The sequence below is a fragment of the Alternaria viburni genome (assembly GCF_023758015.1).
Source record: "Alternaria viburni strain BMP 2772 chromosome Unknown scaffold_35, whole genome shotgun sequence".
NCBI classification, from domain to species: domain Eukaryota; kingdom Fungi; phylum Ascomycota; class Dothideomycetes; order Pleosporales; family Pleosporaceae; genus Alternaria; species Alternaria viburni.
In genome coordinates, this window is record NW_026055804.1 from 160,701 (window position 1) to 177,245 (window position 16,545).

A 16,545-nucleotide genomic window follows, 5' to 3' on the forward strand; every position below is an offset into this window, starting at 1 on the left:
AGATAATATCAATAACAACATATCCCATGCATCTTGAGCATTTGGCAAAAGTTTGGACAAGTTATGTGTCATTAATCGTAACCTACTAAAAACTACTCGTATATCGTACACGACTCCTGTCGAGCCCCCATATGCGGCGCAAACTATGATATACCATGAATGTACGTCATCTATGCGCTAACACCGTCGAACGCAAAACAGAAAGGAAAACAATGACGCTCAATATGCGTCAGTATGCCATGCGTATGTGTACAATTTCGAAAAGTCGCTCAAAACGGAATGGGTATCAAGCCGTTGCGTGTGCGTGTGGAACCTCGGAGAAACGCTTGGAGCGTGGGAAGAGCGAGATCCCCTAGATCTCGGCTTCTTGCTTGCGACGACGGATGCTACCGAGACGCCTCTTGATCGCGCCGCCGACACTGCGGCCAGTGGTGTTGCTGCGGCCGATGCCAGAGGCTTCAACGTCGGTAGCGACGGAAGGGACGATGCCGGGTGCTTCGGCATGGCCAACGCTGCGAGTGCGAGAGCTGCGGGTGGTCATCTCTGTGCCGCTGTCGCCGAAGCGCTTGTGGTCCTTCAGGGCCTTCTCGATGGAGTAGGAAGGTTCGCCCTTGCCCTTGAGATCGTCTGGGTGGTATTCCTGCGATGTGTTAGCGAAGTTCAGCCTAAGAATGGTTAGAGAACATACAACACCAGGCCAACGACGGTAGTCAGCTCCAGGCTCTCGCATCAGGTCAGCACCCTCTTCATAATTGAGTACTCTTCCGAAACGATCAGCCATGCCAGGTGGTACGATGGCGACTCCCTCCAAGGGACGATGCCTTTGTACAGAGTCGACAATGTTCTCCCGTGGAGTAGCCCTCAAAGCCTCCTCGTTCGAATCCTTAACCGCCGCGAGGGGACTGTATTTTTCGACGCGGTTGCGAGCGAGACTGGCAGCATCGTATGGGCCCTCGTGGTGGTACCGACCGAAAGGTGCCTTGTCGAGACGGTCGATGACGTCGGCGCCTTGGAAGTTCTTTTTCCTAAGATGGGGAGCACGGTGAGCAACTTTCTCATCATGACGCAATTGGTCAAGAGGCCTGTGTGACTTGTCACCAGGATAGCGCTCTCTCAATGAGCCTGAGCGGTCGCGCGTAACTCCGCTCTTCTTCATGGATGCAGGGGCATTTTCGCTGGATCGTCGGGGCCGGCTTCCGTTCATGGGTCCGAAGATTTCCGCGCGATGGTTGTCGGAGAAATGGGCACGTCTGGGGCTGGCAGAGGCAGGAGGGGATGGGTAATCATACCTCCTACTCTGCGGTGTAGTCTGCCCAACCTGCGATACTGATGCCGAAGCGCCCTTTGCCTCGGATGAAGCCCGGGAGCGGCGGAATGGGTTGGTCTCGACGGAACTGCCGGTGTTTTGGACACTGACGGTTGGGTGGCCTTTGGCGTCTCCAGCGGATCCGGGTGGTGTGATGGGTGCTGCGGGAGCATATGTGGAGCGGAAGTGGCTGTTGAGGCCAGTCTCGTCGCTTGGGTCTGGTTCGATCAGAGGATCGATTAACGCATGATGGGCCTGCTAAGTCAGTTTCAATGTCTAAAGATGATATATCGCGCTGGATGAGTCGTGCCGGCGCACGTGGGAGGCACAGTACAGTCCAACCAGGTGCCCGGAACAAACGGGAGATGAATACTTACTGCGTCCATTGCCATGATGGTAGGTTTGTGTGCTAGTGTTTGATAGTTGGCGAACTTGGGAAGGTTGAGTAGTTGTAGTATTGGAGATTAGTGGTCAGACGAGTGTCAGGTGCTAAATGGATACGAGAGGAAAGAACAGGTGACGGGAGGGAGAGCGAACTACATAAAGGCCTGACTTGGCAGGTACCGTGGACGCGTACATCATCGGTTCGCAGTCGCGGCCCTGCGTCAGATTTCTTCTTGTCCGCTCTTGGAGAAAAGAGCGGCCCAATCGCTGCCATACGTCATGCGGATGCGCTAGGCTGCAAGTGGGTCCGCCGCTTGGTCCTCTCCACGAGTGACGACAGCTGCGATGATCCCTCACCATCACGATCCAGCCCGCCATGTCGCTGGTCGATTATCCAGATTCCGCCTCGGATGATGATGATAAGAGCCTCGATGCCTCTGCCCAGACGGCACAATCTGCCGCCAAACCTACATCGAAGCGCAAGCAGAGTGCCTCTGGGGATGCCCTGCCACCGCTTCCGCCAGCCTTTCACGACCTCTACGCGACAAGTGCGCGCGTCAGCACTAGCGACAACCCAAGCCTACACGGTGGACGAAAACGGGCTGTACCTCACGTCGAGGGCAAGTGGCCTAGTCATGTTTACTTAGAGTGTAAGGATACCCAGAAATATTCACCACCAATATGGATGACAGACTAACGCGTTCGAGGGATACCTACACAGCCTGAGTCTGATGCTTTACACAGCCTACTACAGCATGTGAGAGATACTATTGATCTTGAAAATGCGAAGCGAACGAAGAAACTGCCCGTACCAGAGATCATACCATCTCTTCAGTCAGAACTGGGTGGGTCGCTACCTCTTCATGTCTCCTTGTCGCGCACCTTGCAAATCAACACCGACAGCAGAGACCCTTTTCTGGAATCATTAAGTGTTGCTGTGCGGCGGTCCGCAGTGCGCGCTTTCAATTTTGAGTTTCAGAACTTGAAATGGGTGTCCAACTTCGATCGCAATCGATGGTTTCTAGTCCTTGGCATTAAGAAGTCAGGGCTCAACGAACTTAACCGCCTGCTACAGGCATGCAACGACGCGACCCAATACAGCGGTCATCCAGGTCTGTATACAGGCGGAGTGGGAGACGGTCCGAAGGAGAGCCATGACTCCAACAACGGTCCGAAGCGGAGGAAGGTCGACAAGAATGAGCCTCAAAGCCATGATTATTCGCAATATTTCCACGTCAGCATCGCTTGGAATCTGGCTGAGCCTGACCCTGAGTGGGTTGCTCTGGTCCAAGATATCGACACCAGTAAGTTTGTTCAGGCACCTGAGGCTGCTTTTGATGCCGTCAAAGTAAGGATTGGAAACACAGTCCATAATATTGCCCTGGCTAGCAAGAGAGCCGGTCTGGGGAGGGTCGGAGGAGGGCTGGGTTTGGCATGATCATCGCATTGCGATGACGTGCCGGGTTCTGGATTCGCAAGCTGGCCAGGGTCTTATCTCCTGTTGGGTGTCAGGAATTATGGACCCGGCAGCACGTTCCAACAACAACACGGCACACACGAACAGATTTCTCACGTGCGCACAAATCTGAGCGTGGAGGTCTTCAAACAGGGTCCGCCTCATTTGGCGACTGGATCTTGGATGCGATGTAGGAATTCACTTTGGATCGTAGAATATTTTTAGACTGACGTAGGTAATTGCGGACAGCGATCGCACAGTACAAGAAAAAGCAACTCGATCAGATCCCAACACATGGAGCTCATACCAGTTCTCTTCGAAGAAGAAGAATAATGGCATCATGTGATTGCTCCTTTCGCATCTCGTTCCAACGGCTTGCGGCCCCAGGCACAGCATTCACCGAACATCGCTTGGCTCAAAGCTTGACGCAGATAAGGCGCGTTGCGACATGTAACCTTATTTGCTCTCAGTAAGCACTAAATTGGCTGGACTCACGCGACCGTTGAGCCACGTTGATCTCGAGCGACCCTCATGCACATGTGAGTTATGCATTCCTAGGTCCTCTGGAACAGCTCATCAATCGATGGCGAAGGGAATGGCATCTCGAAGGTCATTCCCAGTCTCTGAATTCATGTCTGTGGCGGCTGGCTTTCGAGGCGCAAACTTTCGGCACTTCGTGCAGTTTCGGGCCCGACGCGTCAAACTCGCGCTGTGCACACATTCGCGACCCGAAGGTCCGCGCGAGGACGAGACACGTGACGCTTGAGCTAGGCAGCACAACAGGTGTAGATGTATATATCGCGAGGTTTGAAGGTGTGATATCAGTTATATTGGATCTTGATTCACGAAGCTCCAGTTGTACTACTTTCCGCTTTGCTCACGCCCTGCATTTACAACTTGAAGAACTTGTCGTCACCAGAAAATCGCGAACAGCAATTCAAGTCCATCAAGACGCCAGTCAGCGACTTGCAACCCCCTTGAATAGCCATGGGATCAATCATGAAACCCTTTCAACCCAAGATCGGCCTAGTTGGCGCTGGTCCTGCCTCTCTAACCCTCGCCAACATCCTTCAGAAGCACTCTATCCCCTTCATCATCTTCGAGTCCGCGTCAGAACTCCGCACGCAAGGCGGCTCCCTGGACCTCCACCCAGAATCCGGTCAGCTCGCCATCAAAGAAGCAGGGCTATGGGAACCGTTCGCCAAACATGCACGTCCAGAGAGCGACTGCATGAAGGTTGTGACTTTGGATGGAGAGGTACTCTGGGATGAAAATGGCATTGACAAGCAAGACATCAAAGAAGACGAGAAGTTTGAGGGAAGACCTGAGATCGATCGAATGGCGTTGGCGACGCTGATGTTTGAAAACCTGAAGAAGGGGTCCGTACAGTTCGAAAAGAAGTTGAAAGAAGTCGTGCCCTCTGCTGAAGGAGAGGGAAAGTACGATCTGCACTTCTCAGACGGCACGAAAGAGTCTGGATTCGATCTTGTGGTCGGGGGAGATGGCGCATGGTCCAAGGTTCGCAAACTTCTCACCGACCAAATGCCACAGTACTCAGGTATAGCTTCTATCGCAGTGAGCTGCAAAGACATCAAGGCCGATCCCTGGCTGCTTGACTACGTCGGCTCGGGCTCGATGTTCGCATTTGGGGAGGGTTGCGCGGTGCAGTCCCAACGGCAAGGCGACGGTAGCCTAGGGACATACGCCAGCGTGCATGCACCGGAGGATTTCCTGCAGACCTGTGGTATCGATTGGGACAACAAAGCGACGGCGCGCAACACTTTTGTCGACCACTACCTCTCTCATATCCACGATGACCTCAAGCGTGTTGTCATGTCTTCTGATGAAGACAGTCTCATTCCTCGCAAACTTTACGAGCTGCCAGTTGGATTCCGCTGGCCATCTCGCTCAGGCGTTACTCTCATCGGCGACGCTGCGCATGTCTTCACACCGTTTGCTGGACTAGGAGTCAACACGGGCATGAAAGACGCGTTGGTATTGGGGAAGGAGATTGTCAAAGTGTGCCGTGGAGAGAAATCTCTGGATGCTGCTGTGAAGGACTACGAGGAGGAAATGTTTCCACGGTCCACAAAAGCGGCAGTCAAAACGGTAAAGGGGAAAGAGGGGCATTTCAGTCGAGATGGAGCTAAGCATTTTGCCGATATGATCAGATCGAAGTACTACAGGCAGGGTGAGGTCGTTGCGAAGTAGGGAGGTGGGAGTCCAGACTCTGGGGGTGGATCAGAATACTGGGTCGTAGTGATGTTCTCGAAGAAGTCCTGTAAGAATTGGATCTACATTACGGTAATTCATGGCATAACAATACATACTCGACTCACTGCAATTCTGAAGTTGTATGCAAATCCATAAGTGTATAACCTTACCATTCTCGGGTTGTAAGTTGAGGATCGGAGGAAGCTGTAGGAATACCAACGATGCGACGAATGATGGAGCTTGCCTCCTACATATTCCAGCTTGAATGGTCGCTGATTGGCAAAAGAGTGCCTATAGCTATAGGACAGAAGGCTGTCAGCGCGGGTACAGAGTGGTCGCCTGACTTGTTGTTCAATCGCTCGGCACCGAGTTATGTAGCCAATGCCAACCAGGCACCCAAGGCTCTCAGCGCTTGGTACAACTGAATACGCGCCATTGTAATTGCGATGGATCGCCGCTCGCAAAGTTGACATACACACCGTATTCATGCGCACGAAAAAAACCCACTTGTCCACATCTATGTTTAGTAGCTCGCGGGTGTCTGTCTGCCGACGAACACGGCATCGTCAAGCGGAGAGTTTAGTGATGTCCATCAATAGCGGTGGGCGCGGTAATAACGCGCCGGCCGGTCTTGAGTCGTGAGAAGAAAGGGGCACGCACCAACATCCACCACCGCCTGAACTTCCACCCCAACCCTTCGATGCGGCTTTCGGCCAATTAAAGAACGCCCGGTAGGTAGAACCCTGCACAAGTCGTTCTGTACCTGCATGGTGGCGCAAGCTGTGCCCTTGCTCTACTACGAGCTGCACAAAGATTAGCCGTTCGCGATTGCTACTTGTGATTGCTGATATGCGCGTTGCCGTGGATTTGATGAGGATGGAACCATCCGATGGGTCCTAATTAGCGACACGAGGAGGGTCTTACCAAAACGGTTATCGGGCACATGGCAGCTAAGAGAAATGCAACAAGTGGCTATGCTGCGATAGAGTTCACTCGTTCCCCGGCGGAGTTGGCGCAAAGACTTGGTGTGGTGTTTGTTGCCGTGACGCTCTCTCCTGCGCGGGAGGGTTGCTCAGGGTGAAAGTAGGCTAGCCCTATCCCGACCTAGACTGGACCCACCCTCGACCTAACACGACAATTATACCCCAGACTCATTTCCGCTCGGAGCACATCACGATCTCAATAGAGCCGTAGGATGGCGCCCATGCCGTTCTTGTACAACAATGATCACGCCAATTTCCAGGACCCCTAACCTAACGCCTTAGAGGCAGTTCTCCACCAACTGGTGCTCACAGGCCATGGCACATAGGTCAAAACCGCTGTGTTCCCCAAGGTTTCCTTCTTTTTCTCACTACGCAAGGCTTTCAAGTTACGCATCACCAGCCTCGTTGACAAGCACCCTTGGCCTTTGTGCCCCGTCACTCATTACACACTTTACTTAATATTACCCGCTTCACTCGCTCAGCGGACGATCACCACTACCCCTAGCCACCCCAAACCACGTAAACAAGTTCAAGATGCGTTACTCTTACGTTGCAGCTGCCCTCGTTGGGTCTGCTGTTGCCGCGCAGCACAAGGCTCATGCTGGATTCCACATGCGCCGTGGAGCTTATGCTCCCGAGGAGGTTTGCACTGTCTACACCACCGTCTACGAAACCGCAAGTATGTGAAACCCATGTCAGAAGGGGCCGTGAACGAAGAAGCACAGTCATGGCCAGAATCTTACAGTGACTAACATGATCCAGTGCCCTCCATGGCTCCCAACTCCACCATGCCCGCCGTCCCAACTTCCGTCCATGCGGAGACCGCCTCCACCTCCTGCACTGAGGAGGGAAAGACTTCCATGTACACTCCCGTCGTTCCGGCTCCCTCCAGCCCGGCTCCTGTAGTACCCGGATCTTCCATGCCCGGCTACCCTGCGGTTCCCGAGTCCAGCATGCCCGCGATGCCTGAGTCTTCCAAGCCCGCGATGCCTGAGGTGCCCATGTCCTCTACACCTGCGTACCCCGCAGTTCCAGAGTCCTCCAAGCCAGCTGTTCCCGCTGTCCCGGAGTCTTCCACCACCTGCACTGAGGAGGAGGGCATGACTTCCTCCATGGAGGCCCCCAAGCCCACTAGTCCGGCTCCCGTCCCAGAGCACTCCACCCCAGCTGTCCCCGCTGTCCCGGAGACCTCCACCACCTGCACTGAGGAGGAGGGAAAGCCCACTGGCCCTGCCCCGGTCCCAGAGAACTCCAAGCCCGCTTACCCCTCTGTCCCTGAGGTTACTAAGCCCGCTGTTCCTGAGGTTCCCGAGACCACCAAGCCCGCGGTCCCTGAGGTCCCTGCTCCCTCCAAGCCGGCTTACCCCACCGTTCCTGAGGTCTCCAAGCCTGCTGTTCCTGAGGTTCCCGAGGCGTCCAAGCCTGCCTACACCCCTGAGGTCCCTGCTTCCTCCAAGGAGGCTGAGAAGCCCAAGCCCACTCCCAGCGCCACCCACGGCTCTGACAAGCCCAAGCCCACCGGCAGCTACAACAACGGTGAGCACATCAAGACCAACGGCGACAAGTGGGCCATTACCTACACTCCCTACGCCAACGACGGTAACTGCAGGACCGCCGACGAGATTGCTGCCGACATCAAGAAGATCTCTGAGCTCGGTTTCACCACCATTCGCTCATACAGCACTGACTGCGGTGTCTTCGAGCACGTTGTCCCTGAGTGCACCAAGTACGGACTCAAGGTCATCTACGGCATCTTCCTCGAGGCCGGTGGCAAGGCCGGAAAGGGTCCCTTCTCCAGCTACGCCAACGACCAGTTGAACGACATCAAGGAGAACGCCCCCAAGGACTCTGTCGCCATGGTCATTGTTGGAAACGAGTGCGTCTTCAACGGTAACTGCGAGGTCAGCGAGCTTGGTTCCTACCTCGACTACGTCCGTGATGAGCTCCGTGGCGCCGGCTTCCCCTCTGACATCGCCATCACCACCACCGAGACTGTTGGCTCGTGGGAGACGATTGGTGATGCTCTCTGCGACCACATCGACATCTTCACCGTCCAGATTCACCCCTACTTCACCCAGTCCGTCACCGCTGACATGGCTGGTGACTTCGCTGCTCAGCAACTCGAGCAAGCCGCCAAGGTCTGCCCCGAGGCCGCTGCCAAGGGCAAGTTCATCACTGAGATCGGCTGGCCCAGCGCTGGTACCTCCAACGGCAAGGCTGTTGCCGGTGTCCAGGAGCAGAAGACTGCCATGAAGAAGATTCTCGAGAGCGTCGGTCCCGAGTCCTGCGTTTTCTCCTTCGCAAACGACGGCTGGAAGGCGCCCGGTGACCTCAATGTTGAGCAGAACTTTGGCTGCGTCGACGCCCTCCTCGACGGACTTAACATCTCCATCGATGTCTCTTTGTAGAGTCCCTATGATGTAGCCCGTAGCTCTTTTGTCAATCACGTTTAGCTACGTTATGCGTTCACGTCTTGCATCTGTCTTCATTCTGACCATACTATGTTTACTGCAAGTCGATAGCGAAGGTGGCTTGGAGGTAGTTTTTAGTGTTTAATCTATTTGCCAACAAATAGCAATATCCTGTTCAAACAAGCTTTGGTATGTGCACAATGTTCCCGGTCGTGAAATCACTCATGTTGTGGGTCCGTGGAGGTTGCTAATCTTCTAGGTGGGACGCAATTTAGACGTGGCATGCCAGGCATGGATCCTGCGACAATGCCGGAGATCAGGCGGTGCGAATCCCACTCCCGTAGTTGAACATAGAGAAGCAAGCCTGACGAGAGATGTCACCGACAGCATTGTCTACAGAAGTGGGTAGGCCGTTTGCGGGGTTGCTGTGCCGCATGAGCACAGACCATGCCCTGCAGGTGCAGGCACCAAGATCTCTGCATCCGAACCAGACTTCCGCGAATAGACATCTGTGTTACCAGTTGTTTCTCTCTTCCGTGAACATTCCATCAACAGGAAGTTCTTTCAGCAGTAATCGCTATCGCTGCTTGCGCTGGACAACCGAACATCGACAACGTGATCAACAATGGCAACCACCATCCCGGGCTTCCTCAGGCTACCACTCGAAATCCGCCAGCATATATACCACTATCTTCTCGCGCAAAGTTTCCAGAGTCGAATAATCAATATGAGCGTCCGACAGCGACACAGTGGCTACAAACTTCAGGGTCTTGAAAGCATCCAAGGCCTTGTATTCGTCAGCCGCATCTTCCATGACGAGCTTCTCAACTACTGCTTCAGCCGTTTCAACTTCTTCCTCCACAACGGATCAGAGTCCATACGCTGGGTGGCACGAGAATTCTATCGCCAAATCGGAGTCGAGAACAGGAAGCTGGTCAAATACATCACTATTCCCAGCTTCAGTATCGATCTTGTAATGATGAATCCAGACAATATGGTTACGGTCTTCGCCGTTCACAAAGCTTTCTGCCTGGAGCTTCTGGATGATATGCAGCGTGTTTTTGCCCTTCTGGCACGCTTCCCAGCATTGGAAGAACTCGATCTGGGTATTGACAGTCTGGAGGCAGTGCGTCTGACTGATCGCATGCATTGCAAGATACCACCGCCATCTACGTCGAGAGCTGATTTGAGAAGAGAGCGTGGATTGATGTACGCGACTGATATCAGGGACGCTCTGCAAGAAGCAAGGTTTCTACCGGCAAGGGTGACTATCGGTATCTGGTGGACGACGATAGGTCAGGATAGAACTGAACTAAGAACGGATGAGGAAATTCGGCAAGACCAGGAAGACTTTCTGCATCGAGCACGAGAAGACATTATGCCTGTCCGAGTAATATGTAAAGGCGTCATGTAAATAACCAGCGACTCTGGAGGTCTTTAGTCTGGTCCTCGTGATTTAAACAATGAAATTTAACATAAGACAGAGCTGTAGCATTCAACATTAGCGGTCAGTCTCGTCTACTTCTGGTATTCCTCGCATGAGAACTTCATTATATACGAAAGCTCAAGAACTAAGACTGGATACCTAGCTACCCCCAAACGCTATTGTCAGCGCATGTGAAGGAGCCTTCGACAGGAACGAGAGGATCATGGTACGCAGCTACAAGCTGCTCAATGGAAGCCCATAGACCGACACCGTTCGCAAACAAAGTCAAGCCGATGATGGTCCAGTTTAGAACAGCCAGACACGTCTTCTTCCAATCGCGGAACTGAACGTCCCAGTTGAGGTAGAGCCACATAACTCCGGAAATCCCAAAGGTAAACCAAGAGACGAAGAGCGCGGCCGATACCGACAGGATGGAATGGAAGAGTGGTATCGCGTTTGCGAGGAGGAATACAAGAGTCCAGAAGGTGGCGCCAATACCGAGCCACATTACCCAGGTCTGCCTGGTGTTTTGGCTGTACTCGCTCTCTCTGCCCATGAAGCGTAACCACTCGATGAACATGTATCTGATCGATGTATGGCCAAACACCAGCGATGTTCCAAGTAGCGTAGGTAGGAGAAGACCATATGCGATCTTAGCTATCATCATAGGTGCTGCGCCGAGCGCCGGACTGGTTGTGTATTCTCCAGCCAATACATAGACGACTGTTCCAACGATCGTGTACATGGGAATTGCGAAGCCCTGTAGAATGAACACGGAAGGCATGAAGTCTTTTGACGGGTCTTGCATCTCTGCCATCACTGTAACGAACGCCTGATTGCCGGCATATGCGAAAGCGATATTAAGAACGGAGGTAAAACCTTGCGCAAAGGTAGGATGACCAACTAGCACAACTTCCTTTTCCCATCCTGGTGGCGCACCGTTAGGTCCAGCGATACCAAGTGCAACCATGACGATGATAGTCGCAGCAAGGATTGAGATAGTGCAAGGGACTGCGACACATTAGCGTTTCTCGTGACAAACCAGGAGCTAGACTTACTGCCAAAATCCGCCAGAAACTTCATGCGTCTGGGCATACACAGAACGCAAGAAACGATAGTAGGAACCAGAATGAACAAGATGGTGCACATGGCATGCTCCGAGATGCTGTTAAGCGCGATGCTCATAGTGATGACGGCGGATGAGCAAGCAAAGAGCTGATTCAGTACGAAGCCAATGCCGACGATAGTAGATAGAGGGGTACCGCCGATGATTCTGAAACAGTCGACGCAACTCAAGACCGAAGGGTATCTCCTGAAGAACTGGAGCAGGACGTATGCCGTATACATGACCGTGATGCCTACCAGAACTCATGTTAGCAAATAGCTTATAGTGTCCATTCTTCTGGTCTCTAACCTACCTAGCCCGATAATGCAGATAATTCCTGGGATTAACCCGAGAGTTTGCAACGCCGCAGGCAAACCCAATATACCTATGCCTACCTGATTCGTGATGTAGATCAGCGATGCCTGCCATTTGTTCAGCTTATTGCCTGAAATAGCCCGTCCTGCAATGTCGAGAATGTCACTTCGTTCATCCTTGTTGCTGCCCTCGTCGGCCTTCTCGCTATCATGTGGTGGTAAAGTGGCGGCCTGGGGTACTCCAGCATGTGCCATGTCACAACTGTCATTTTGATCGCGGTGTCCGTGTTCGGTCGTCTCGCATTGGTCTCGCATATTTGGCCCTGATATTATCATCTTGCCTCGCCTTTCTTAGAACGGATAGATAGATGTAATGAAAGAAGCGGAGAGGAAGCTGGTGGGTGATGAAAGCAAATCATGGCGGTTACGGTATCACGGCAAGCGTCGTTGATAGCATGTTCCGACGCAGGGAAAATATGGAACCAGATATGCAGTGCATTCAACGAGAGAAATTGGTCTGTTGTTACGGACGTTACCCCAAAGTCCGGTGTTGCATTTGCCAGGTCGCCAGACTGTCGATCGACAGCGCACGCGAAGTTGTAGTATGTCTCTGCAAATGAGGCCTTTAGAAGATCAGTGAAGGTAGCTGAAAGATCCTCTAGTCTCTTTGGAGGTTGATGTTGATGTAATAATGTTGATGGGTGGTACCTAGGCATGGCCCCGGGGTCGGTTCGGGCTATTTTCCAGGGTTCGGTGACGTCATGCCAGTCGCGGAATGGGAAAGCCGACGCAACACCATCGATTCAGTGCACTCTTCTTTCAATCTCAACAGTAGTACACAATTATATGAATCTATTCGTAATGATATCAAGGTTCCAGTCGCCTTACTTTTCGCGTTGAGATCGTCAGAAATTCGCACACCTGGGCAGCCTCCGCGTCAAACTGCAGCCAAAGACTCGCCTTCCCTCTCTGCCATACACACTTATGGTTGTCGCATGGGTCAGGGAGACCATAGCTGTAGGTATCTCTCTTTACACCCAGTGATTAGGCTGTTCAATCGGGCTGACAGCGTCGAATTGAGTTCCAGGCTCTGAAGGTACGACGGAGATTGGCTGATGTTCAGCAGCCTCATTACCGGAGCTGTCGGATCTGCGGGCGACTTCCTCAGTGCTGGTCGTCTCTTCTGATATCGAGTGCGTGGTATCACTGATTTGAGCAGTCGACATCTTCGCTCCGTCCGCCAAACATGGACGGCCAGTTTGGTTGTCGCGAAGTGACCACGCCATGCCTCCAGTAGCAGTATGCTGAACTCCAACAAGGACAAGCGGCAGTCCATCCTTGTCGTTCTCTTGGTACAACTCCTTGTCAGACTTGACGATGCGGTTCTCGGAGTTCCTCTCGAAGAGAGCAGCCGCTAATCCGGGAACACCAAGCCGCGTCCTGACTTGATGAACGTCCTGATCTGCTGCCATCCAAGCCATGACGGCGAGGCCAATTCCAAGAGCGGCGAAGAACAGATTTGCCAGAACCAGCAGCCAGACAGCAGCGACAGGCGCTCTAGTCATAATCTTCCTGGCTCTTGTCTGCACTAGAATACTGTCTGCCGGCACCGTATGCACGAGTAAAGGAAGGGCGAAAAGGGTGCTCATTCCAAGTTCCAAGCCTGAGATCCACTGTCCCAAGGATACTGGAGGATTGATATACCGCGAAACGCTGTATTTTAAGTCCCCCAGGAAACCCATGTAGTCGACAGAGGGAAGAATTGAGATACCCGCCACGGTAGAGTTACTCTCATGGGCATCCAACCTTTTGATTACCCCACCAGTAGCACTATATGTGACATCGTAGACTGGAAAGATCTATTAGGTGAAGAACAACGACAGAGTAGTATTCTTTAGTAGCGGGTACTTACCTGTTGAGTTACATGCAACAACCATTATGTAATTCCTGTACGCGGGCTCCATCAGCCAGGCCTTGCCATTCATGTCTCTTGGTAATTCGTCCAAATTGATGTCTAAATCCAGAGCAGCGGCTGCGGTCCATCTCCACGTGCTTGGGAACATCTGAGCACTCTCCAGTTTTGTTATGTTTGGTATAATGAATTCCTCCTCGTTTTTAGGGGTAAATTTGAGTCCTTCACTCCTAGTGAATGTCCCGCTTTCGCTTAAGTGCTTGTGGAAATCAAAAAAGATGTATGAGAATGCGTTGCCTATGAAGCTCCCTGAGAAATCGATCGGCGAGCCGCGAGCGATGGAGCAGTCGAAGGGCACTATTGTTGTTCCAAGGTCAGTAGTTACATTCGAGTTCACCTGGATATCGCAGGCGGTAGCAGGTATAGGCGCACACTGGGACGAAATGGCGTACGATGTGGCCTGCCAGTCTGCTTCGGAGGGCGATATCGTTGGACCAACAACCGCGTATTGGCTTCCAGTCTCCTCAGTAAAGTTCATGATGCCTTTCCCATAGCCTTCGTCTACCATTGCGAGAAATTCGGTCTTGTTTGTAAGTCTGAACCTAGACTCTTCGTCGTCTATGTGTGTCGTCAAACCGCAACCCCAGAAGTTTTTGTTCTGCACGGTACCGACGGTTTCGCTATCATCAAGGCACCATGGATCAATTCTCCTGCCGTAATGATGCTGAGCAGGATCTTGAGGGAAAACCTGAACTAACTCTGTTGCTTCGGTCGCTATGTGGAGATAGCCGTCTGCTGCATGCACAAGAACACTGGGAATCTTAGTACGGACTTAAGTCTAATGAATTGCATGCGTACCTCGCGAGCACAGCTAGACATAGAACGAATATCGATGCTCGTAGTACCGTTGGTTTCGTAGCTCGCCCGGGTGATCCGCTTTTCGTGCCGCGCCGAAAGGACCACCGTCGCCATGGCCGGGATAGTTCCCACAGAGACAGGTAATCCGCATTCAGAAGTCGGACTAAAAGGCTAGTCTCATAAGATGTAGGAAGACATCTGCTCTGGTCCTGCGACACGGAAGCTTCCGTAAGCCGGCGCGCGACGCAATAGGCGTAGATCGACATAAGGGCGCTCACGAGAGCGAAGCTAACGGTGGACGACCAAGAAGATACGAACACGAGGCGAGTAGCCGGATAGTCGACGTAGTAGTGAGACGCCTTGGTGACATTGATAAGCGGAGACTGTGGGCATATCTCGCTATAGGGACAGTCCAGATCACTTGCTAGATTGTGAAAGACTAGCACAAGGATCACGACAGTGAACGTGATCATCGGAACGACAACGATGGACGAAGCCAAGAGTATGTGTTTCGTATGGGGTTGTAAAGTGAATGAAGGCATGTTGATGAGGGTAACTGTTCAGGCAAGATGACTCCGAGTGGCTTTGGTCTCTCCAAAAGATAAGAGAGTTCTACTGATTTTATGTAGCGAAAGACATGGAGTGATGTATCTTGAGAGAAGAGTTCTGTACCGCTTTACTGGGCTGGGAAAGGAATAAGCCGAGGTGTGATACGCTTCGACTTCGCCTTGCCAAGGATGACTTGATCGACATCTGGGCACAATTCATGTGAGGCCATGTAAGGTGTTTGACCAATGGAGCGCGAGACCGTTAAGGAATTCAGATTCGACGTCGTGCAAATGTTAGCACGCGGGGGCTGCGCGCTTCGTTATCGAGCAACAAGCTGGGCCTCGGGGATGTGCGAGTGGCGCAGCCCATTTTCCATGTAGGTACATTTTAGCCATATTGAGGCTGCCCCGGGAATCTTCTTTCTGGAACGTTGGCCAATACACTGTTAGCTTCAAAACGGAGGAGACGAAGGCGGTATCCAGTAGGAATCTTTGAAGTTGTTGAGGCGCAAATTAGAACTGGGCTATGCCTTCAAGGCCCCCACAACTCTGCGATGCTGTGGAACGAGAGTATCGCGTTTGGGACAAGATATGTTGAAAGGTCTGCTATCAGTGAGAACGCACGTCCAGGGGTTTTCGGGGCCGCTTCTTCCAGAGCAATATCGCGACAGTCAGCACTAGGGTTGGGGGTCGAGATCGAACGGCAAGCCCAATGGCCGCCCTTAACAGGTTGCAGCAGTATGCCGTGGCATGCGCACGATGCTTTTTGAACAGGAAATAGAGACATATGAGTGCGTATTTATAACTTTACCTCTTAGCAGCTACAACTTATCAAGGTTAGATCGGACTATCTTCCTGAGTCTGGTGACGTCATGCCCGTTGCGGCTGCGGAATCGGGAAGCCGTCGCAACATTATCAATCTCGTGCACTTTCCTTTCGTTTTCAACGGCAGTAGACACCTAACCTCATGATTCTGATCGTGTGACAGCCAAGGTGTGACTTTCTCACGACTGAATCCGAGCGTCACGACATGCGTTCAGGAGAAGAGACATTGGGTCCAGTGTCAAGAAGCCTACACGAACAGAACCGACTTTTCGCATTGATCGTATCGAGACAGTCGTCGTACCGGAAATACCTCCAAATGATTGGACTTTCGTGCCAGACTTGTACCACTCGTAATGTAGACGACGAAAGCCACGAATACACCGCCCTCCAATCGACGCAACCGCTATCCAAGTACCAAAACCCGGGACAGCGCACTAACCCCTAGATAGTCTCAACTACAACTGAGGCGTCAGCAAATATTTCTCGAAGCTTGGATAACAGTCGCTGGTATTCCATACCATTGCGGTGGCGTAACTACACTGCCTAGGCATTACAGGTACACCGGCAAGTCTCCCAGCCCAACCAACACCCTCCGCGATCTTGATACCAACCGACCGAACGAGGGCAGCATCGCTTACCACCTGCAGCATTCAAGCAGCGATTCAGACAGTCCCTTCCCCAGTTGCGCTCACAGCCTCCGCCCTCCCAGCTGATGCGTCGGCCAGGACAAGCTTGAGCAGCGGTAGAGTCAGGAGTTTCGGCGGGGATCGCGATAGTCGCGGCGGAGACCGTGAGAAAGGTAG

General features: G+C 52.6%; 7 protein-coding genes across 7 annotated transcripts; 4 read left to right on the forward strand and 3 right to left on the reverse strand.

Moving 5' to 3' along the window:
• Positions 1-352: 352 nt before the first annotated feature.
• On the reverse strand, positions 353-1,698 carry J4E79_010993 (uncharacterized protein; the record flags this gene model as incomplete). The annotated part of the gene is made up of 3 exons (XM_049359824.1): positions 353-640; positions 689-1,561; positions 1,684-1,698. The coding sequence occupies 3 exons, from the start codon at positions 1,696-1,698 to the stop codon at positions 353-355; spliced, it is 1,176 nt and encodes a 391-aa protein (XP_049205749.1).
• Positions 1,699-2,066: 368 nt separating this feature from the next.
• J4E79_010994 (uncharacterized protein) lies at positions 2,067-3,128 on the forward strand (the record flags this gene model as incomplete). Its single annotated transcript, XM_049359825.1, has 2 exons — positions 2,067-2,340; positions 2,398-3,128. 2 exons carry the CDS (start codon positions 2,067-2,069, stop codon positions 3,126-3,128), a joined length of 1,005 nt encoding a protein of 334 aa, XP_049205750.1.
• Positions 3,129-4,133: 1,005 nt separating this feature from the next.
• On the forward strand, positions 4,134-5,357 carry J4E79_010995 (uncharacterized protein; the record flags this gene model as incomplete). Its single annotated transcript, XM_049359826.1, has 1 exon — positions 4,134-5,357. One exon carries the CDS (start codon positions 4,134-4,136, stop codon positions 5,355-5,357), a length of 1,224 nt encoding a protein of 407 aa, XP_049205751.1.
• Positions 5,358-6,877: 1,520 nt separating this feature from the next.
• J4E79_010996 (uncharacterized protein) lies at positions 6,878-8,751 on the forward strand (the record flags this gene model as incomplete). The annotated part of the gene is made up of 2 exons (XM_049359827.1): positions 6,878-7,022; positions 7,106-8,751. 2 exons carry the CDS (start codon positions 6,878-6,880, stop codon positions 8,749-8,751), a joined length of 1,791 nt encoding a protein of 596 aa, XP_049205752.1.
• A 730-nt stretch (positions 8,752-9,481) lies between these two features.
• Positions 9,482-10,059, forward strand: J4E79_010997 (uncharacterized protein; the record flags this gene model as incomplete). The annotated part of the gene is made up of 2 exons (XM_049359828.1): positions 9,482-9,880; positions 9,982-10,059. The coding sequence occupies 2 exons, from the start codon at positions 9,482-9,484 to the stop codon at positions 10,057-10,059; spliced, it is 477 nt and encodes a 158-aa protein (XP_049205753.1).
• Positions 10,060-10,343: 284 nt separating this feature from the next.
• J4E79_010998 (uncharacterized protein) lies at positions 10,344-11,854 on the reverse strand (the record flags this gene model as incomplete). Its single annotated transcript, XM_049359829.1, has 3 exons — positions 10,344-11,191; positions 11,239-11,500; positions 11,681-11,854. The coding sequence occupies 3 exons, from the start codon at positions 11,852-11,854 to the stop codon at positions 10,344-10,346; spliced, it is 1,284 nt and encodes a 427-aa protein (XP_049205754.1).
• Positions 11,855-12,630: 776 nt separating this feature from the next.
• On the reverse strand, positions 12,631-14,079 carry J4E79_010999 (uncharacterized protein; the record flags this gene model as incomplete). Its single annotated transcript, XM_049359830.1, has 2 exons — positions 12,631-13,448; positions 13,512-14,079. The coding sequence occupies 2 exons, from the start codon at positions 14,077-14,079 to the stop codon at positions 12,631-12,633; spliced, it is 1,386 nt and encodes a 461-aa protein (XP_049205755.1).
• Positions 14,080-16,545: the final 2,466 nt, after the last annotated feature.